The sequence below is a fragment of the Lethenteron reissneri genome, chromosome 3 (assembly GCF_015708825.2).
Source record: "Lethenteron reissneri isolate LAM-NWPU_2019-01 chromosome 3, ASM1570882v1, whole genome shotgun sequence".
NCBI classification, from domain to species: domain Eukaryota; kingdom Metazoa; phylum Chordata; class Hyperoartia; order Petromyzontiformes; family Petromyzontidae; genus Lethenteron; species Lethenteron reissneri.
Window position 1 is genome coordinate 4205029 of NC_083781.1, and position 23916 is coordinate 4228944.

The following is a 23916-nucleotide window of genomic DNA, read 5'->3' on the forward strand; positions in this document are numbered from 1 at the left end:
CTCAGGTCACCGAGGCATGTACGGAATAGATACGCAGTCCGTTAATAATACAAGGAGATCCTTCACGCTTGCCCATAACCCCGAGGAGATGTAGTCCTCGCGGTCACACGGGAAGAAAAGAAAAAGCTTTTCAACAGTCACACGACACGAAAATTATTCAATCGTGCCGAAAGAAAATAATTTACAAACGTCGCCACCTGTCAAACTATTACTCGTGTGAGGCTTCGCAAAGCAGCGATTGTACTTCGCTAGACATGCATACGTTGAGTTCGACTATGTCCAAAATCAGCTTGCTCCTGCCCGATTGTTAAAGACTGGAGACTCGGCGAGGTTTTGCTTACGTTAAATAAAGGAATGATCATTACCCCCGTGCCATGAAGGGAACGTTAAAGACTCTGAATTTATTTGCAGGGCTCGGGCAATCTGATGGCCAACATTCTGCTTCATGTGAAGTGTAAGCACAATCAAATGTCGCGCAATTAAGAAAAATATTTAGAAAACAGGGATTCTTTTTACGTGCTTTCCAAGATAAAGGCTCTTTGTTGTGTTTAGCAATTGGCTAAGGTACATCATGACGAATAGGCAATTGGCTAATGGGCAATTGGCATGGATATAAGGAATAAATGAACGTGAATTATATCGGTTCCTTTGTAGTACGGAGCGAAGAGAGCTTTTTTTTGCTCTGCCACTTTGAAACTCCCTCCTGCTGAATTATTGACATTTGTTTTGTACGCAAAGTGATAATAAAGCAAAGCGAGCGAGCACACGCGAAGCGAGAGCGCCTGCGAACGTGCCCGCAGCCCGGAGTTTCTAATCGCAATTTGATTGGAATCAAAACTCACGACGCCTCGGCTGGGTGCTCGTGGAAGAGGGAGCGAGGGGGGGGGGGCAGCGGGGGTGGTGGGGGGGGCGAAGTAAAAACCATCGTGCGCCTCGCAAACTGTCGCTGTCGGAACGGAGTCCTAATGAGGGAACAACGAGCGTGCGTTGTTCATCAATTCGCACACCAATTTGTGCGCTCGCTCAACAAGCAAAGGGCAAAGTAAATAAAAAAACAAATCCGCGCTTGTTCTGTTGCGCTGATTTTTCCCCACAACTGTTACTTACACTCTGCCAGGTTAAGGTTTTTTTTTTAATGCATGTGTAGACATGTAATATGTATATTTCGAGGCAAGCGAGCGGTATCATTCAGCTACGCGCGGGGAACGGTGCTGAATGCACAAATTTGTTTCAATTATTCAGCGTAGCCTGGTTTGGTTAATAACTTATTACAGCATCATATTTGAATGTTAGAAAAAAAAATATACACATGGATTGATGTGCGCGGTGCCACAGTGTTTCGCGCACGGGGCTATGAACCCGGCGAATGGCGCGAGTGATATTCCTCAACTGGCCCTGCCCACCCCTGTGCTGCCCGGCCTTCACCAAACCCTCGCCAACGGCCGAATGGCTCTCTTCACGGCGTTTTCCCATCGCCGATCGTCTGACGCCGGACACGCGTGCCACGTTCAGAATGAGCCAGGTGACATTGCGATTAACCCTGCCAAGAGCCAATGTTCACGCTATTTTTTGTCCGGTCATATACGTCTTCATCATCAGCATCATTGTCAGTCCAATGCTGCACTGCACCTCATTTCGACGTCCCCCGATTGACCGTCGTCTCCCGCGACGCGATGAAATTCCAACGTGCATTTACAGAGCATCCAAATGCGACGGCTTCTCTGGAGACCAGAAACAGCGGGCCGTGCACAGTCCACGGCTGCCCTTAACGGGTATTATTGGGAGAAGAAGCAGTCAGTCACAGGGAAAACGTTTCCTGAAGCTGAACTTGGAGAAAGGGGGCAGCGAGGTCAAGGTACAGATTGCCAGCAGAAGGCAGCGCCAGACAGAATTGGAACACATTCCTGCGGAGGGAGCTGGTAGGAACATTGGGTTGCTCGGTCAATGGCCAGGGTCAACGGCGGCGTGGTGTATTTCGTAAATATGGCCGACTGTGAGGGCGGGCACAAGCCGGCGTGAATAGGTTAAACGTTGAGTTTTATAAGGGCACCACGGGGTGACCAGCCCCTCCCCTCCCCACCATGCCCCACCCCTCCCACCCGCCACCCAGTCCCACCCTCCCCACCCAGCCCCTCCCCACCCGGGTCGCTGGGACTGGAGAAAGCATCTCCTGTCGGGGTTCGTCCTTTTATACGGAGACGATGCCACATCCTGATTTGATCAATCTCTTTTTTTTCCTTTCCTTTTTTTTATTTTGCCAAGTAAGGCCCACACACGGACACATCGTACAACCCGACTGCGAAAAACTTGGCAGGATCCTCCTGAAAAAGAGTATTGAGACTCAGCGAGGCTTTCCTGGGTAAACAAGTGTATGAATAATAATCTGGTGAATGCAGGAAACATGTCTATTACATCATTATCTTTAAGCATTAAAAAATGCAGAACTGTAGTCATAACGACCATCATTACTGTACGTTAGTTGTAATCCGTTATTGAATGTACAATCACTTCGTCAGGTCCATCGCAAGATCTTCCTCAGTGTTGAAACTAAAATTAAACTAAACAATTTTTTAATTTTACCAGGTAAGGCCCACTGAGCTATGTAGCTCTTTTTCAGGAGCAACCTGGCCACAAGTGATAGCTCAACGAAGTGGCTTACCACATAGATGTGTATCGCAGCCAAATACTTTAAAATGCATGTTTATAAATGCGGAGGGAAAAACTGGAGGACTCGGAGAAAATCCACACGACCACGGGAAGAGAGAGAGAGACATGCAAATATACAGCAGCAGGCGTCAGGGTCGGGATCGAACCCACGACCTCCTGAATACCAGGCGAGGTAGTTAACATCTCGCCACCGTAACATCTCAAACGCAACATCCAGGCTTCACTTGACAGCTGTGCAGAAGCACGTGTGCGGGTTTTCCGTTTGCTCCGAGTGTACGGAGGGTGAAAATTATTTCATGTGGACAAGATTTGCCTCGTTAGAGGGAGACAAAACGTCGATTCACACTTTGGCTCTGTATCCCAGACTTCCCCGCGTTCTCGGCTTCCAAATTGCCCCAATTTGGTGAGATTGTGGCGTTATATCGCCTGGCAGTGGTGTCATTAAAGCGAGGCTCGTTATGTGTGGCACATTACTGGGGGGTGGCAGCGGTGCAGTGGTTAGTCAAGTGCCCCTATGAATTACGGTTACCTGTGTTCGATTCACGGCCATGGCTAACGTCAGCTACGAGCGATATCTAAACCGGTCATGGGCCCCCTGTTTAACCCATTGGGGCACTAAGCAGTCGGGCAAAGTATGGTCAAACAATCCCCATGGACTCATGCTGCGTGGGAAGGCCTTCGTCCAACAGTGCATTGACAAATGGCTGAAAATATGTTATGTATTATTAATTACATTACAAATTCAAGGCCATCAGGGATGCAACGACCTATTTCAACGGGGGTATGGCAAGATACGACTATGCCCGCCCCTCTCCCTTCTCCCGACTCACTTTTACTGAAATAGTTACGGATGTTTTATACCCGTATAGAATAATACGTAGGCTATAACTATGTATTATTGTTATTTTTTTCTGAAAATGTGTTTTACTTGTTAATCTGTGGATTCGGGGGCCCCGCTCGTGGCCGACTGGGCCCCCGGCGCGTCGCATAACGCTGCTGCCACGTACCTAACCCCAATAGCTGAGCCCCTGACGGCCGCGAATTCTGTAAAGGCGATGCCCTTTTTGCAAGTCCAGATTCAAGACCTTCCTCTTCTCCTCTGTCTATGACTCTTGGGAAAAAAAAACCACCCCCACTATATATGCCTCCTCTATCCCAATCAACGGCGGAGCCAGGATTTTCAGGTAGAGGGGGGCAACCCCTCCAGCAATAAAAAATGATAGAGGAGTTGTTAGTAAGTAAGGACCTTTGATTTTTATTCGACGCGTGTGCGGCGATGGCGCAGCCGTCGATCGAGAGTCGAATTCGAACCGCGTCGTGTAATCGGCATCGCGCTCGCTGAAGGCGAATGCCCTCAGGGAAGTTATGTTCTGTATACGCAACTGTGCACAATTCTGTGAGTCACTTATAACTGCTTTGCCATTACTTATTGCCAATAATAGAGTCCCTGGCACGTAATAATATGCTACACAGCGGCAGTGGGGATCGCAAAATGCCGATTTATTACTAATACACCCCAATGATCCGATCGAAATTAGGGATTTCGATCGGATCATTGGGGAGGCACGTGCCCCCCCCTCCCACTGGCTCCGCCAATGATCTCAATAATGTCCCACTATTCTGTGCGCTCTCTTGACAGATGTGTGGCTGAGGGGTGGAGGGCGCCTTTAATGAAACTCGGGGAAAACCGCTCCTACACATCAAGTCTAGAATCGCGAGCCATTGGTTACAGCGGCATAGCAGCCATGGATCATATCCACAGAAGCACTCCGACTAACTAACTATTAACTTTTTGTTTATTTTACCAGGTAAGGCCCACTGAGCTATGTAGCTCTTTTTCAGAAGCGACCTGGCCACAAATGATAGCTCAACGAAGTGGCTTACCACGTGGACATTTAACACATGTTGATTCTAAATGTGGAGGGCAAAACCGGAGGACCTGGAGAAATATCCAAGCAATCACGGGGAGAACATGCAAACCCCAAATATACAGCAGGCGTCAGGTTCGGGATTGACCTCTTGTAGACCAGGCGAGGGCGTTAACATCTCACCACTGCGGCGCCCACACGTCCCAGGGTCTGCGCGTCTCCGCTCGCAAGGCAAGGGCACCATGATGCGGAATGTGGCACGTGGCGGTGGGAGCCGCACGTCGCTGGAGCTTTGCTCGGCACTCGGCCCACGGGGTGCGAACGTGAAACCCGTCATGGCGTCGCACTCCCCTCGAGCCTCCAGCCGGTACTTGAGAGGGAAATTTGCTATTTCATGGAAGGGAATGGATTTCAACTGACACACGTCTTGGCTTTGATAATCCCCTTCACAAACACTGGTGGAACCATCAACCGCATCAGAACATCAACAGGCCGATGTGCACATCTCCTTCATGAATGGACAATTAAAATCAAGCCACAGTAGTGCGATTGTGGCCATGATATCCAAACTGTGGACCGTATAGCAAGCTCATAGAGACCCATAGAGATACATTAAAGCAGCGGTCGGGAACCTATGGCTCGCGAGCCATATATGGCTCTTCCAGTGACTGCATATGGCTCCCAGCCAATTTTGAGTTGAAAAAAGAATAAAAAAATAAAAAAGCAGTTTGGAACTGATTTAAAAAAATACTTGTGATATTGCTTAATAATACTGTGTCATTTTAAAGTAAACAGAAATTAGTTTTGAAGATAAATTTCACGGGTCACGCCTGCATGAAGCTCAACCTCACCACGTATGAACCAGACTACAAGGCCATCAGCAAAACCATGCAGCACCAGAAGTCGCATTAAAAGTAAGACATATTTAATTTATTATACGTTCAAAATACTATATGGCTCTCAATGAAATATATTTAGAAATATTTGGCTTTTATGGCTCTCCCAGTCAAAAAGGTTCCCGACCCCTGCATTAAAGACAAGTCACAATAGTGTGATCCTAGACATGCAACCCAAACTATAGTAAGGCACTGTAATATGCACTCCTTCAAAGGAGGATTAGCCAAACCACATTAACTCTCTCCTGAAGATGTCCTGTCACGGCTAGCAGAATCCAGCAATGGCATTTAGCTCCCGAGCATATTGCCATCGTGAACAAGAGTAGACAGAATAGAATGCTCCTTTTTAAATATAAGCAATCAAAAAACGACACTCGATTGTTTCTGTTGTTAAAAGCACGTTCCTTCAACAGAACCTCCCTCACGACGAGCGGAGGTCCCCCGAGACCGTTCACGATTGATAACAATCAACGGGGGCACACTCGCCTGATCTATAAGTGCGACATTAATTGGAGAGGTTCGCAATGCCGCGCCTCCCGGAGGGGGACCTTCAAAATAAGCGGCAGCAGGGCACACACGAGGCCAATCCTATATCCGTGCACGCCGGCGTCTAAATGGACAACTTTCCATTTCAGCCGGCGAGCGGAGGGTCAGGGGAGATCCCTGTTGCAAGTCAGGGGCGGCGAGCGAGAGCTTACATTTTCAGAAGAAAAAAAAAATAAGCTGCCCCTTAATCTTCGTCCCCCTCAACCGCCCCCCCCCCAGTTTTTTTTGGATGGCGCCGCCGCGATTCTGAACGGGCACCCAAACCCAGGCGGCTAAAAAAATAGACACGCTCAAGGCCGGCGGTGGTTTTTCGCAGGCGAGGCTCGTTTTTTTTTTTTTTACCGCGCGCAAACTTCACACTCCGGTGCCTTCAATGGGGGATTGATCGACGTCGCTTTAAAACAGCCCGCTGCCCGATAAGCGAAGCGAGTCAATTAAAAGAGGAGGCCTTGTGAGGTCACATTGCTTTGACGCAGATCCAGCGGGCAAAATGCTCTCGCACAGAGCTTTAATTTCCAGCTGTTGAATAAAAAAAAAGCAAGCAGCGACTCGTCGCAAATAGCGTGCGAAGACGAACGTCAATTAGAAATTAAATTTGTCATCAATTTACTCTTTTCAATTCGCTTCTAGATGAGCTGCCCTCCAAATTGCTGTGTTTTACACATTTAACATTTAACAGGGATGAAAGAATGCGTCAAGATTCAGTGATCTAAATTGATTTTACCACTCACAACACTTGGCTTTAGCCACTTACGCCAAGCCTGTTTCTCTGAAGCAACTGTCCCCAAGAGGGCCAAACAGGTCTGGGCCACGGCCACCTTTCTGTCCGTCAGCCTGCCCACTGCTGCCAAAGCTCCCAGCTTTGTCCCGAACAGGACTCTTCAGAAAGCCAAGCCAGCTCCTGAAGCAGTTTCCCAGCTCGCGGTGCGACATGTCACTGGCTCGGTCACCCGTGCCAGCTCTGACTGAGACACTGCCCACCATCAGCACGTCGTCCCTGTACGGGGATATATATATGGGTTGGCTCAAAAGTCAGGACACGTAGGGTAATTAAATTTATCGTAACACATTTTTGATCGTTTATTTTTCAAGCTATTATTTCATCTTGTATCATATTAACACCTATTTTTATTCTTCCTTTTCAGACGACATGTACAAAACTCAATCAATATATAGCGCCTTGGTTACGGCGCTACATACATTACATTAAGATAAGATACGAACTGAATTGGAAGCCTGTTACCTTCCCAGATGGACCTGTGCAAGACGGTATCTGTCGAGTCTCGATCCCGAACCTCACGTGTGACGCGGCCTGATGATTATCTTGAACCCCCATCGGGAGAATTAACGTTTTAAAGGCTTCTCAGTCTAACATTTTCTCTGAACCCACTGGATGGCACTGTAAATGTAAAGAAATTTCCACCCCTGTTCTGATACTAGGGCAGTCGAGGCCGCCTCGATCTCCAGAAGCCTTTGCACTTTGCTTAACGAGGTTTCCTTCAGACAGCAGTCTCAAGGGAGCTCCTGTGATAGCTGACCGCAAGGCCACGTTGATACATTTTTCAATGGTGCTTCCCGGCCATGGTACAACACACATATGCTTTTTTGTGTTCATGTTCATCTTCAAAGAACACCACCGCCGGTGATTGATACCCACAAAGCAGATGAAATCCTCACTTGTTGTCATCTCATCCGTATGCCTGGGCTTCCTGCATCAAAGTGCATTTGCAGAGCGGGCATTGAGATGTCGTGGAGAATCTAGGTTAGCGCGCGCTTGCCACTGAACCCGTTAAAAAGTCGAGTTCAGCTCTCATAGTCACGTGGTGCTTCCATGGGGGATTGATGCTGCTTCTGCAGCTGACATGGACGTGAAAAAACACGTGGCATCCTTCACATTTTGCGTGCTTTAGATGCACATCTGTGGCCGTCTGGAATGCTCCTCCTTCTGATATTAGGAAGCCACTGGGGCTATGCCCTGTTCAATCATCTAGAATGAAAATTCATTTCTGTAGAACTGCTTTCAGTGTTTAGTTCATTGTCATTCCTCCGCACCTCCGATTAGCACGGTTGGCTACATACGGTGCGAAAGAGGTTCAACATACATACATGGTCCGGTGTGTTTTGACATATCTGTGTCTGCCAATGCAGTAGGCGTCCACTCACCCTCAGACGTCCGAACTCACAGGCCAGGTCGAGGGGCGTCTTATTGTTGTTGTTGACGATGCAGGGGTTGGCCTGGTGTTGCAACAGCAGCTCGGACTGTGAGAGAAAACAATGGGTGTGGGGGAGGATGAGAGACGAATGGGGAGTGGGGATGGGAGGGGGGCAAAGGTAAGAGAGAGGCAAATGATGGCAAAAGTTACACTTCAGCAGCATTGACATCAGCGGTGGTGGCACGTGTCTGGCCTCAAATGATAAAGGTCGGCCTCCGCTGACTTTGGAGATGTGTGGCAGCGATGTGCGCCATCGACGCGGACTCACATCGCATAGGAAAGGGCAGCAGACGTCAGTAACCAGAAAACACTGACCAGAGAGCCCCAGTAGAGGATCTTTGATCTTTGGCCCGCTCTCGCATGCTGATGCTGCGCACGCAGTGTAATAACTGTATTCCTCGCAGAATGTAATTATCCAAGTGGACAACGTTATAGTGGAGGAGAGTACTTTGTCAAATCGTTGCTGGTTCAGCAACGATTTGACTTCCAAATAGAGACGTTTAAAGTCTCAGTGGTTATACTGATCACCTGCCTACCAAACAGGATTCGTGGCTCCACCATGCGAGCCCAGAGATGCGAGCGGTTGTGCTGCACAGCCCTCTGATGCGTGTTCGTGTCGCCTTCACTTCAGTCCCTTGCGTAGCTCCGACCGAGGGAGCGCGTGGATAAGAAACATCGTGCCGAACAACAAGCGGTAACAACCCGCGAACACATCGGAAGGGCCCCACAGGACCTGGTGTCTTGTGGATCGCACGCTCAGAAGTGCATTTGGCTGGCTTCATACACCGCACCTCTACCGAGCACACAGCACTGCACCCTAAAGCGACGAGTGCGCTTCGTTCCTGTGTTTACCTGCAAGCAAGGGAAATCGTGCCACTTCCAGTTCTCGTGCTCATTGCTGCAATGCGTTAATCGGCAAGCAAGCAAAGTAAGCAGTTGAGCGTATTGGCGGTACACCAGTGCGCGGTATAAAAAAAACAAACGCATTTTTTATTTTCCCACGATTCACAACCGTGGTCAGAAAATCTTGCGGGGTGGAGGTGGTGCGTCAAAATCAGTTCTCGTGATGTCGAAGCGGTCGTAAGACGAATGTTCGTTAAAATGTTGATTTTAGACCGTTTACTGAGGACCGGTGTGTTACACTGCACCGGTGTACCGCCAATACATTCGCTTGCTTTTAGGCGTGCCGTGCATTCACGATCCGTGCGGGTAGCCCAGCCGCATCAATCTCAACTTGCACGGCGGCGCGCTAACATATATCGCCGCGCCGCCAGTGAACAAAACACACCGGGGCCACGATGATGGATTTAATGCGGCGCTTAATGTCCTCGGTGAAAACGAGCTTCTTCTTTTTTCGCGATAATTGCCTGCACCTGTCAGCACGATAGACACCTTTAAATGGCAAATATATATTTATATTTTTTCCGCAGGAACAAGAGCTAGGGGTAATTAATTTGGTTGCGTGGCACGTCTGCATTCAGTGGGATTAACATTCCGTGAGGTGAAAGGGGACCTTTGGAAAAGCTTTCAGCACACCACAGTATTTGATTGCGATGGGGAAGGCGGGGTGGTCAAGAGGGGCCTGAGTTCAATTGCCAACCCAGGCGCCTCTGGAGTTTGTACATTCTCCCCCCTATTTTCAACGAAGCCATTTTTATTTCACCAGGCAAGGCCCACTGAGCTATGAAGCTGTTTTTTCAGAAATGATCTGGCCACAGATGCAAGCTCAACTAAGTGAATTATCACCAATGTGGAAATTTCTAGCAGCCAAACACTCTAAACGCGTGACATTGATTCTAAAACGTGGAGGGAACAAAACCGGACGACCAGAAGAAAAATCCACGCGACCACGGGGAGAACACGCAAACTCCAAATATACAGGCGTCAGGGTCGGGATGGAACCCACGAACTCCTGTACACCAGGTAAAGTAGTAGTTAACATCTCGCCACCGTGGCACCCCTAATTACTTAAATTGGATGACAAATAGCAAATGTCGACCCCCGACTGTGAAAACTTGGCAGGACCCCCTTGTTGGCTGAGGATTTCCTGGGCAAACAAACACAATCATAATGATAATAATAATACTATGTGCTAAATGCTCAACAAAGGCGCTTGCTACCACAGCAAGCACACAATGACGGCCACGTGATCAATGTTATTTAGCAGTATACAGGAGGAGTGTACACGAGTACGAGAACTCGAACTGGGCGGGAGTTGTGGCACATTGGTCAGCACACCGAGTTACGGTGTTACCCTAACAAACACATGCCATTAACGATGCACAGCAGTTAAAAAACATTCGCTGCATTTTGACACGGAGGGGGAAGAAAATAATCTAAATGTAGTTTGAAGGACACGCTGTTAATTAAAGTAACGTGATATTGCAGCGTTTGGCGCCCTCCAATTTTACACGTAAAAAAATTAATTAGTTGCTTGCAGAGATTAAAACCCAGGCATTTGTGGGCGGTATTAGAATTTTTTTTTTAAACAAAAGCACAAAAATGTTCTCGGTATGAAAACGCAGCGGTGTGGGGGGGGGGGGGGTGACACAGTTTCACTTCACGAGGCAAAGCTCTCAGCGTTCCCAATGATCGATTTTCCTTTGAGTGACCCTTAAGCTAATGCAGAGCGTGTGTTTCAACTTGATCGTTATCAACGAAGAATCTTAACTCCTTTGGCACTTGAACAGCCTCTCAATCTGAAGGTCCTTGTACAACTGGGGCCGAGATTTTATTTTTTCTTGTCGCTGCTGCCGCTGACCGAGGTTTCGTTTTCCAGCGCCGCCTGGCTCGGCTGCTGCCGCTGCCGCGGTACAACGGTTCGCAATCCAGAGGTCCCCCCTCGGTTCGAATTCGATTCACCGGTGCGGCAGTTGAGAGAATGGTGCAAAAGTTGAATAAGTCGCCGCCACCACCACCCCCAAAACCCCCAACTCCACGCACCCAGCAGCATTATAAATGGATCCACCACAGTTAGTTGATCGGCAGACTGCATGCGGTGGGGATAAAGCGATGGGTACTCCGACCTCTTTCAAGACATCTGGCAAGTAGGCCAACTACTCTATCAACAGGGGCTCTTCTCTCTAGCTCCCTTTAGTGGAGGTCCTTCAGCCAGCAGTGGCGTGAGCGAGCAGCTGCAGGGCTTTTGCTGCTTCATTCATCCCTTACTTCTAGATTTGAAGCTTTCGTGACTGCAAGGATTCATATTCTTAGGTTTTTTCGGTAAAGTCACGTAGGTAAAAAATTCAAATTAATAAAAGTAAAATAAAAATAAAATAAAAATCACGACGTTTCGGAGGCAACACAAGCTTCCATCTTCAAGTGGAACCGTCACAGCACGATAGCTGTACCACTTGATACAGCTATCCTTCATCCCTGTTTGTAAAACGCACAGTGAGTGCATCAGTGCGAGTGCGCTGCCAGTTACACTTCATGATGCCATGCTAACAGCCCTTGCTGCTGAGCAACGCTAATTTCAGAGTGAGCATGTGCGTGCGATTTTACTGGCGATCTGTGGTGTGAGAGCTGCGAAACCATTCCTTTGTTGCAGGCCTGGGGTGAGGAGGCATTCATTATTGCACCTCGCACGCTTCCAATAACCATCTTTTTATCCCCTCGCAAATCGTGGCAATGCAGCGGCAAGTGATCGTTTGCGCGCCGTAAAACGAGAAATCTGACCACCTGCCAAATGGAAAGGCAGCACGTTGAGCACACTGGGTGTGCACCATAGGGGTGCACGTGGGGGTATATGTAGGGGTGCGCGTGGGGGTGCGCGTGGGGGTGCGCGTGGGGGTGCACGTGAGGGTGCACGTAGCAGTGGCGCAGCTATCGAGGGTGCAGGCGGCGCAACTGCGTCAGGGCCCGCGGGGCTGCGCTGAGCAGGGTGGGGTAATTGTGCAGCGGGCCCCATTTCATTGATTGAGTCCGTGCCAAAGGATGACCCTTTGGCGATGCACACGAACCACCTTGGGCGAATGATAGCGGAAATGAAATGGGGCGGTGGTGGCGGTTGAATGAGATGTGTTTAATCGACCCACCACAGTTTGTGTTTCAATATTAATAACATTTGTGAATTCATTTACAGTCCTTCTCATGAATTATCAGTAATGTGGAGGGGGGGGGGGGGCGGGGGTGTTTCACTTTACTTCACCAAACTGTTCACTGCGGATTGTTGAATGCCGACTCAGGACTGGCTTCAGAGAGGGCACTCGCCACCGATATCAGGATGGTCATAAATTGAAACCCAAGTCGCACTGGGTTCATGGCGAAACATGCCAACCACCGTGCCACCACCGCCCCACCCTCTTTCAATGTTAGCATATTACAATGCTAAGTCGATCGCACCATGTTACTGGTGAGTTATATTTGATCGCGCATTACTTGCAGGATGGGAGTCACATCGCACGATGGATTCCCTGGCACTGACCGCCGTGCTGCTGACCTGAGGGCAACGGAGGCCCGTTTGTCCTCATCGTGCCCCGCACGGTTGCCCCGAGGCAGAATGCTATAATTCAGAAGCAACGTCACGTGTTCATAGAGTATTTGGCTGCTATAGTGATAAGCCACTTCGTTAAGCTATCATTTGTGGGGCAGGTCACTTCTGAAAAAGAGCTGCATAGCTCAGTGGGCTTTAGCTGGTAAAATGAAAAATTATAGAAAGTTTAGTTTTAGTTTAGTTTTGAAGAGATGTATAAAGATATTTAAATTGGATATTTTGATTAAAACGGAAGCCTTGTATCCACCTAACGTGGCCCCCTCTCCACCTTCGGCCACGTCCCCCTTCTAGAACTCACTTACCACACGTCCCCTCTATCCCCCTTGCCTCGCGTTCCCTCTGTGGCAGCAACCAGTGCTATGTGCGATACTGACACATTCCCTGTCACGACATCTCTATGGAAGTGAGCTCTTAATTACGCCCTGCGGCAGACACCTCATCCACCCACGGTATGCATCCGCTACACTTTGGGAAAAAGCAGCTCATCTCCACAATGCATGCGGTATACGCTGTGATGTGTACCTCAAGCTTATTTAAGCTGACGCATCGGAGTAATGATAAATATGAAAATTTTAAGTGACTGCTGCGGCAGTGGCACATAAGCACAGATCCAAGAAAACAATCACCGCCTTTGAGGCAATTATCTCTGGCCTGACGCTTTATGTTACGATGCAAGGGATGGCGGCAGCGAGGATGAAATCAAAGAGTTTGGTGGGCATGGCTGGACATGAACAAACCAAGGAAAGGAAAGAACGGAGGAAATATTTGGGGGAGGTCTCTTACCCAGCACAGCGGGAAAGTTACCGGCTGACAACAGCCTACTTATATAATAGAGGTTTTTTGGGTTAGATCGCGTACATCATCCAATACAGCCAACTAGTAAGTAAAATCGTTTTTCTTGCTGTGGTTTTCTCACTTGATGATGATTGCTTGTGTTGCAATCGAAACGTCGTGATTTATTTTATTTTCTACCTACGTGACTTTACCGAAAGAACCAAAGAGTATGGATTCCTGCAGCCACGAAAGCTTCAAATCTAGATAGTAAGGGTTGTCACGTAAACAGAACGTGCCAATTCGTCACTAGTACAGCACACCGGTGTGTTGGAGAGCCAAGCCACAACATTTACAATCTGAGTACGACGTTTCGCCAGTAATTACAACTAGCTTCATCAGGCGACAGCCAGAGTTGTGGAGAAGTCCACCTGTTTTCTAGAGGCGCAGATGTGGTGACCACCCTTCTGCACTCTTGCATAATGTGGGGGGGGGGGGGGGACGGGATTACTGAGGCAACGTGCATTATGCATGTGCATTATGCGAGCCCTTTGATCTTGTCCTTCCTGTCTATTGTGTGTATTAAATAGCCGTAAAAACGGTAATCCCTATTGGATGATATTGGTCGCGAAAGCCTACGTGCTAAAGCCTACCTATACTTTACATATATAACACAGACTAATTACGAGGGTACTTGTGGAGGAGAATATAAGAAATAGTTGTGCTCAGTATTATATGAATTATCGCCAAACGAGGACCCATATCTTAAAGAGGGGGTCCTTGCCTTGATTATTATCTGGACGGTTCACCAGTGAGCCTGACTCGACTGAATGAAACCAATCCAGAGTTTTGCTTGTATTGAATCAATACTGCTGAAATGATGCACTTCCAGGAGACCTTGGGGCCAATGAGAGGCGAATGAAAAAGAGATATATTGACTGCTTATTTACATTTTTAAATAGATATTTTTTGGGCTGATAGTGTGAACTGACACAAGTTATGAATTGCATTTTATCATTCGTGATAACAACAGCAACAACTTGACAATAATATCGCAATCATAAATTGCTATTTCTTCTCTGAAGACGAGATTGCACCCTAAGTTCTCTGAGGCACTGGCAGCAACACTGTGTTGGAGACACGAGGATCAGCGGCTTCGTGTCGCCTGTCTGCGTTCATTCGCAAATGAAATATTTCGCGACCATTTTATTTCTCAACTCTGCAAGCTCTGACTGCGGTGGAGGGGTGCAACTATAGAGCCCAGCAACCCGAGTTGAATTCCCAGCCGTGGTTACCATCAGGGGTGAATGAAATCTAAACCGGCACACTGACCAGGATTGGTGAAGTATGGTCAAACAACCCCCCCATTATTGACAAGGTACGGGGAGGCCTTCGTCCAAACAGTTAATACGTTACATTACTTTGTGAGTAGATGACATCTGATGAAGAATAAAACAAATGTAAGTGTAGCTCCAATCCGTGCCTCCAGATATATATATACACATTTACATTTATACACACACAATTACATTTCAATCTGTAATCCAACAGCCCCATTGGCTCTTCAGACCAACGTCATCGAGCGGCGCGTGCCTCAGAAAGAAATCCGCGGTCTGGTTTTGATCTCCTGGGTCTCATCAGGAGAGTCAAAAATGTGTTGAAAAAATGCTTCTGGATGACCAGATGGTGTTGGCAACATGTCAGCACTCCCCGCTCCCCACCCCCGTTCAACGCCAAGATAAGAATGATTGTGTGTGTGCAGCATGACACTTGGTGTGCCGGTCTGACGGGCAGACCAAGACCAACGAGAGTTCAAAGGAAATTGAAAAAAACAACTGATAGATGCTCTTTACCTAAGCACCTGAGTACTGTGACTGCCTGGTGGTGCATTTCAAAGGAAACGAAATTGAACCACGAGGCAAACAAAAGAGTAATTAAAGCAGTCATCAAATAAGTGCCGTAAATAGGAAGGGCCAATGGACGAACTGTAAGCCCAGCTAAGCTTCAAAGCAAATAAACAAAAGTGATGAATTAATTATTAATGAGCGGCCTGAAAACAACCAAAACACTTTACTCAACGCGCGATATATAATGCGTACGAGCATATTCCTGTAAAAACTTGCCAAGTTTTATGGTTGTTATATGCGCAGTTTATATGGAGGGCTTGTGGCAATACAATTTGGTAATCGAGCAGCATTTGTTTAACCAATGCTTGGCTGTGCTGATGAGACCAATGAGATCGAAACTAGACCAGAGATTGATTTCCTAAAGCAAACGCCGCTTGAGATGATGGGCGGTCTGTAAAGCCAATGGGCTGATGGGTTCAAAAGGTAATTGTGTTTTCGCGTTCATACAAACAAACAATACAGGTAGCGTTGTCATTGATTGTGAAAACCTGCAAAGGCAACCATTGGCAATCGCAGCTTCAGGCTGGCGGAGTGTCAGGTCCCGCTGCAAAGGGGTTAGCGCCGCCGTGTGCGTAATGGCCTTTTTAAAGCCGCCGCTCAGATCAAGCAGTGGCGAGCTGACACACAACTTCATCATAAATAGCAGCAGCGGCGTATATTTAAAAGGACACGAGTAGCCGTTGCGTCAATCCAAAGTCAGCTTTCGGGGGGCACATGTTTGGGCAAAACCTGCTTGATGTAGACCCACTGATTAACTGAGAGAAAAAAGCTGTGAAATTGATAAGACTCTAACGTATCAGGACAAGTTTTTTTTTCTTTTAACACCCGTGTTTGACGTGTGGGCTGAAATATTATGATACCGCATTGGCAGTGATGCACAAGGACAAATAACAGAAAACTCAACAAGTTCATCAATAACACTGTCATCAAAAGAAACCAATATTTCCTATAGTAATAGAAGACGTTTAAGGCAATGGCCCTTTTACACAGCAGGGAGATATCTCTTCAACGAGAAGGCACTGTTTTTTTCAAGCTTTGTGAAGCAGGTTGCCAAAATCATTGCTTCAAAAAGAATGGGTCCTCGGCATGAGAGGCACAGTGATACCAATGCATCAAATGCACCACTGTAACTAACAACAATCATCCATTTTTTGAAAACCGACTTAGCAAAATGAGTAATTTGCAATAAGTATGTGTATTAAAAAAAACCTCATCAGTACAACAGACCTCCCTTTTATCCACAGCGACACATCGTACACCCCATTATCTGTGGGGTCATCCGTAATTTTACTTCACGTCTCCGTGGGGGAAAAAAAGCAATTAGTCGCAGACAACGGGATGAATTTGCCAATAGGAAGGCGTTTTGCAATGCTCGGGATGAAAAGGGCCAAATATAATCTGAGTTTTCGCAGACTCTGTGAATCAGAGGACCTCTCGTGTACTGCATGTTGTGCTCCGGCCTGTGTAGCTCGGCGGTGGAGCGAGCGGCTCGCAATCAGAAGGCTGCACGTTTAAAATCCTGGCTGGAAGTTGACTCAGCCCATCATCCCTCTGTGGTCAATACAATAAGCACCACTTTATTGGGAAAGACATCTGTGCTTGTCCTATTCTTGGTTCTTTCGGTAAAGCCACGTAGAAGGGAAATAATAAAATAATATAAAACAATACAAATTCTCACGACGTTTCGACTGCAACACAAGCAATCATCATTAGGTGTGAAATCCACAGCAAGAAAATTTGAAAAAAGTGGTGGTTTTTCCTAACATCAGCACCACAGACAGCGATTTGGCAGTTTGCCAGATGGACGAGTCCATCTATGTTCGGTAAAGAGGAGGGGGGAGCAGAAAATGGAATGCGGTCTGAAAGTCACCGTAAGCGTGAACACAATCAATTAAGACCCGAAATGGTTTATCAAATCCTTCCAATAATTGCTAAGCCAGAATCCATCTTTGTCCTATGCCTCCGCCCTAGGAATGAGGAATTTCCGTCACTGGCTCCAGGGCTGTAAACAGGAGATGAGTACCACCCGAATTGTCATTTTGAGCACGAAGTCAAGTTCGATTTTTTTATGGCCTCCCTTAAACAAAGGCGGCTATTGCGGCATTTGCTCCCATTGGACGTGACGGTGATGAGCAGGAGAGGAGCAGCCTCACCACTTGGTAGTGTCCATTCTGCACGGAGAGGTGCAGTGGGATCTGCCCGTCGCCAGACTGCAGGTTCACAGACGAGCCGGCCTTGAGAAGAATCCGCAAAGGCTCCACCTTTCCCTGCCAGGCCGCGTAGTGCAGAGGCCTGAGGCCTGTTGTGAGAATAACAACAACAACGATAACAATCATAAAAAAAAACAACACAAAAAAACACACTCACAGAAATGCACAATTCTATCCATCACGTGTCACCCTCCTGAATGAGGGTTGATGCCCATGGCAGATGCTTTCCGACGTGTGCAATCTCGTGCAGCTATTACGGAGAATCCTGTGCAACCGCTCGCATTGTCCCACCGATGGATCCATTTCCTTCCACTTCCCCTAACTTCCCTTCCACGCATTTGCCGATAACCAAGTCGCATTAAACGCGCCCAATCTCATTAGAGCTCAAGAGGGTAAGCGTGGTTGTGGTTGAGCCTGGTTAGCACTCATATTGGAGTTTGCTGTGGAATGCCAAGTGTTGTTGGCTTGGACTGTGAGATCAGGAAATGGGAATACAGAATGTTTTTTTCTTCTATTCGTGTGGAGATTTGAGTGTTATCGCCAGGCATGCATGGGTTTTCTTTGGACACTTCAGTTTCCATCCACATCCATAATATCGGCCAACCGTCGAAATGTGGGGCCCCACCTGAAATGAGTTTTGAGATTCAGGCGTTCCTGAATGAGGAAAGGGCATTTTCCAAAAATGATTTAACAGTTTATTCATATATATACAAGTATATGCATAGGCAGCAATTACACTGTGCCTACATGCACGGGGGCATGCTGGGATACAGTGCTTTAAAGCCGCCCTTACAAAATCTCATTGTAAATTCTCTTTTAAATATATATTTTTCTTCGTATCTTCTATAAATACGTGCATATACAAAATTGTGCCTTTTTCAAATCGGAGGGGGTATAGAAAATACTGTAATAAACCGACATTGTACCTTTGTTATCTTTCATGTCCACGTGGGCCTGGGCCTCCAGAAGAAGGTTCATTATCTCCGTGTTCCCATTGAGGGCTGCGTGATGGAGGGCGGAGAACCTGCACGAAAAGACACGAACGATGTTTGTGACGGACGTCAGCCCTCGAATGCGGGTGACACACAAACTTTGATGATTTGATGAACTGTGGTCGTGTGGATTTTTTGCTCCGGGTCCTCCGTTTTATTTCCCCCCTCCACACGTTTGTAAGTATGCATTGAGTGTATTTGGCTGCTATTGTGGGCCACTTCGTTGAGCTATCATTTGTGGCCAGGTCGCTTCTGAAAAAGAGCTATATATGTAGCTCAGTGGGCCTTACCTGGCAAAATTTATAACATAGTTTGGTTAGTTCAACTGCTTTTTGTATTTAGTTTGTTGTCCTTCCCCCGCACCTCCGATAAACACGGTTGCCTACTTATGGTGCGAAAAAAGTTCAACGTCATGTAGGTGAAAACAATAAAATTAAAAAATTAAAACTAACAACTATTTTTTATTGTTTTCACCTACATGACGTCACGAAAACTTCAAATCTAGAAAAATTCAACATACATACATACATTTCTGAAATGGGTAGGGGGTAAAAAAAAGAAATCAACCCATGATGATGACTGTTATCCTGTGGTGAGCACAGAGGGATATGTTTTGACATCTGGCCGACTGTTGTTAGGGCCGTTCTACACAGCCGTGCTGTGTATCGTTGTAGCTGCTCGTGTGTTTGCGTGCTGCAAAATCTGCAGCACACAACGATGACATTTTATATTGGTAATGGGAATAATTAGTTTTCGATATAGCACCTAATGCACCGGGGCGTTTCAGAGTGCTCTGCATCACATCTCACCTCGACACATTTCAAAGGGCACCCCTCGGGGTGGTAGCTCTCCTTGTGCAGCACAAAGTGACTCGGGTGTTAGTTTTGCAAGTAGGAGCCGATGATTCTGATGTTTCATTCCAAAAATTCTCCCCACAAATGTATCAAATTGTGCAATTGGAATCTCCAAAAATATATTTTCACTATTTACCAACCGTGTGTGATCATCAATCAATATTCCTGATGAGGCTACAAAGTGATCCGGTAATTATTTATCGTTCAAATCACACGCAGGACGTGTATTGTGCATATTAGGGGAGTATTGATTGATCGATCCATCGATTAACGTCTCATCCGAAGTTCGCAATACGTGCATCGAATCGCGTGCGCAAGAACTCCTGTATGTTCTCGGATTCATGAAATCATGGCTTCCAAGCGACCCAAACAAGCACGAGAGCCCCGCTACATTCACAACAATGTACAAACAAAGATACACAATAATCGTTTCCTGACTTGCCTTGTGATCCGTGATCATGACTATTCACAACTTACGTAGCCAACCGCGCTCCATCGGAGGCGATTCGTGAGAAGGAGCGGGGGAATGTGAATTGTTAACAGTCCGAGTGCACGCGGCACGCTACAAAGTTTGATAAAGATTCCTTTTAATGTCATCATCACTTGACTTGGCCCCATGTTTTGGTTGCAGAGTTTACGGTGGAACTGCTCTGCTGGCCACCCGAACACCAACCACTCGTTCACTCGCCAACTCCATTCTTACGACACCTCCGATTAGCACGGTTGGTCACGTACGGTTCGAAAGAAGTTAAACAATACATACATTCATCTTAGATTTTCACTGACACCACACGTTTTTTTTACGTGTTTTTGTGTTTCTCTGTGACCCATTGTTTTGGCAGAATCAAGACTATGAAAAACATTGCAAGCTTTACGCTTTCCAGCATGAATATAGATGTCAAGACGTTCAAACACCAAATAGACATCCAAACAAGAAGGCCTGTGGTAAAACGTGTTTTTTGCACTTGAGTCTTTTCTGCGGTTGTGCCCTTGGAGTATGCTGCACAATTGTGTATGTTTAATAAAACTTTGCTTTCGGGGAACAAAAAACGCACATGAGAGAGCTATCAACGTGCAAGGTCGTATTCAGAGTAAAGCCTCTGTATTTGAGAATGTGTTTTGGATCAATGCAACGAGTCCAAAGAATGTGGACTAAATATAAAATTTTGGTCAATGCAGAATAAAAAGTACAAATGTGGATTGATGAAAAAACGATTTTGACATCGTGGGAAGCGAGATCACGTCTATCGCGTCACTTCTGTGCTGTTCGTGACAAAAGTGCCGTCGTTTTTGCCAATGTGTGGCGGCACTTTTGTTTAAATTATTCAAATAAAGTTGACATTTTTGTTTCATGAGGACCGTAGTCTTACTGATGGAACTTTGCGTGAAAAAAATATGAATCCAACGATTAATACAGGTGGTCTTCGGTTTACGACGTTCCACATTTACGACGTCTACATAACGCCACCATCGATCGATTAACGACACAGAAACCTGATTCACGATGCATCTTGAACAGAGTCTGTCTGGTTTACGATGTGACTCGGCGTGGAGGTGTTGTTTTTGTGGGATTTTTTTTACCGATTAAACACCGTTAAATATGGCTGATGAAAGGAAAAACATACTGTATCGGGCAAGTCATGTTTCTACTGCTTCTAACGCCTATAGGAAAATAGGGGTCCGATTTACGATCGGGTTTCCAGGAACGCATCGTGTCGTAAAAGTGGGGACCGCGTGTATTTGAAATTGTTGCAATGATTTCATTTTGTCCCGAAACTATGTATTAAAAAATGGCATGCATGCAAATCGGAAGTGAAATCTGTACTTGGGCCGAAAGGTAAAAAAATGTCAGACATCCAAAAACATTTAAATCTGAAAACGTTTGATACTCTCTCTCTCAACGTGGGGCTCTCTCTTTACAGATGATTATATATGCAGTCACTTTGTGCTACGGCTCATTAAATGTTTGTTTAATTATTATTGTATATTGTATCTTATCTTATTCTTGTATGGATGTCTGTTTAGCTATTCGTATATGAGCATAAATTTGCTGTTTTTATTGAAAATGCAATATTTGATATCTCAAAAACCTGATGTGATAGACAAAAACTGATGCCAGATTTGGAATCAGCACCCCAAAATTACATTAAAAACCGTTGGAATACCTTATGCCAGAAAAAGTTTGTTGACCAGTGTTATCTGCCGGGACACCCACGAGGTTTGGCGCACACAGTCTCTCGCACTCCCGCACGCTCGGCGTGAAGGGGAACATCTCCCGCTTGGGCACGGGGAGGAGAACACGACGGAAACACCTCCCGTCCAAAGATCGGCGGCAAACTTTGAATTCCATTCTACGAGCGCTAATGCTATCTGCGCTGCTTTCAAACTCTGTTCATTCCAGAGGTGGGACAAAGTCATTGTTATGCAAGTCCAAGTCGAGTCTGAAGTCATCAAATTCATGACTCGAGTCTGACTCGAGTCCAAGTCACATGACTCGAGTCCACACCTCAGAGGTGGGACAAAGTCATTGTTATGCAAGTCCAAGTCGAGTCTGAAGTCATCAAATTCATGACTCGAGTCTGACTCGAGTCCAAGTCACATGACTCGAGTCCACACCTCAGAGGTGGGACAAAGTCATTGTTATGCAAGTCCAAGTCGAGTCTGAAGTCATCAAATTCATGACTCGAGTCTGACTCGAGTCCAAGTCACATGACTCGAGTCCACACCTCAGAGGTGGGACAAAATCATTGTTATGCAAGTCCAAGTCGAGTCTGAAGTCATCAAATTCATGACTCGAGTCTGACTCGAGTCCAAGTCACATGACTCGAGTCCACACCTCAGAGGTGGGACAAAGTCATTGTTATGCAAGTCCAAGTCGAGTCTGAAGTCATCAAATTCATGACTCGAGTCTGACTCGAGTCCAAGTCACATGACTCGAGTCCACACCTCAGAGGTGGGACAAAGTCATTGTTATGCAAGTCCAAGTCGAGTCTGAAGTCATCAAATTCATGACTCGAGTCTGACTCGAGTCCAAGTCACATGACTCGAGTCCACACCTCAGAGGTGGGACAAAATCATTGTTATGCAAGTCCAAGTCGAGTCTGAAGTCATCAAATTCATGACTCGAGTCTGACTCGAGTCCAAGTCACATGACTCGAGTCCACACCTCAGAGGTGGGACAAAGTCATTGTTATGCAAGTCCAAGTCGAGTCTGAAGTCATCAAATTCATGACTCGAGTCTGACTCGAGTCCAAGTCACATGACTCGAGTCCACACCTCAGAGGTGGGACAAAGTCATTGTTATGCAAGTCCAAGTCGAGTCTGAAGTCATCAAATTCATGACTCGAGTCTGACTCGAGTCCAAGTCACATGACTCGAGTCCACACCTCTGGTTCATTCACACATTGAGCTCCCGTCTGCTGATCTGCACACTCACCGAAGAGACATTTGCTTCACGGGTTTTCCACCTGCGCGTCTTTGCAAGCCAATGTGATGATCCCCCTGTCTGTCTGAGTGCATTATCATCATCGTCTAAGTCAACGTAACCCCATGCAATGTCAATTACTTTGACATCCATTTCTACATCCCGTGCTCAAATATTGCATGGCCAATAGTGGTTACATAGGCATATCTATTAGGAATTTAGTATCGTACAATATTGTATATTTCGATTTTTGAACTGTATATGCCAGCACAAAAATGGCTGGCTCGTGTATATTTGTATGCTGAACTTCTTTCGCGCCATACGAAGCCAGCCATGATAATCCGAGGTGAGAGAGAAGGCCAACAATCTAAACGCAAAAAGCAGTTCTAAAAAAACGAGTTTTCAAATCTAGATCATTTAAAAGTGCAAAGCTCCACTGGCTTCGTAATATCTAAAGGAAGAATGTTCCAGACGGCCGCAGAAGAGCATCTGAAAGTGCGCGAAATGTTCTTTCACGTCCATGTCAGCTGCAGAAGTAGCATCAATCCCCCATGCAAGCACCACGTGGCTATGATAACTAAACTCGACCTTTTAACTGGTTCAGTGGCAAGCGCGCGCTAACCTAAATTCTCCACGACATCTCAATGCCCGCTCTGCAAATGCACTTTGATGCAGGAAGCCCAGGCATACGGATGAGATGACAACAAGTGAAGATTTAATCTGCTCTGTGGGCATCAATCATCGGCGGTGGTGTTCTTTGAAGATCAACAAGGAAGATGACATTAAGTCTGAAATTTAACACCCTGCAATCATCGCCATTATCGGCCACGGGCAATCCACTGGTGGATGAAGGCCTCCCGGCTCCCGATCCTGCGATGTGATGATCCCACTATGAATTTATACAATTTCGTACGTAGACTTTCATGACCCACATTTTAATAAAAACTTATATTTCGGATTGGATCATGTAGGATATCATGTAAAAAAGTTACCAAAAAATGTACAAAATAGTGAATGTGTTATCTACTATCTCGGAAGTAGATACCGATTTTAACAATTGTTCTTAATTATCA

The 23916-nt window shown here is 46.5% G+C and overlaps 1 protein-coding gene across 5 annotated transcripts in view; it reads right to left on the bottom strand.

Annotated features, from left to right (window-relative positions):
- The window catches only part of LOC133345308 (caskin-2-like), a 418730-nt gene that overhangs the window by 78167 nt on the left and 316647 nt on the right, over positions 1-23916 (bottom strand). For all 5 annotated transcript variants that reach the window (XM_061555995.1, XM_061555985.1, XM_061555959.1 and 2 more), the window contains 3 exons: positions 18500-18597; positions 17517-17662; positions 8141-8236 (listed from right to left, as the gene is read on the bottom strand). In XM_061555995.1, coding sequence (XP_061411979.1) covers positions 8141-8236; positions 17517-17662; positions 18500-18597 — 340 coding nt within the window. The remainder of the gene's footprint in view (positions 1-8140; positions 8237-17516; positions 17663-18499; positions 18598-23916) is intronic.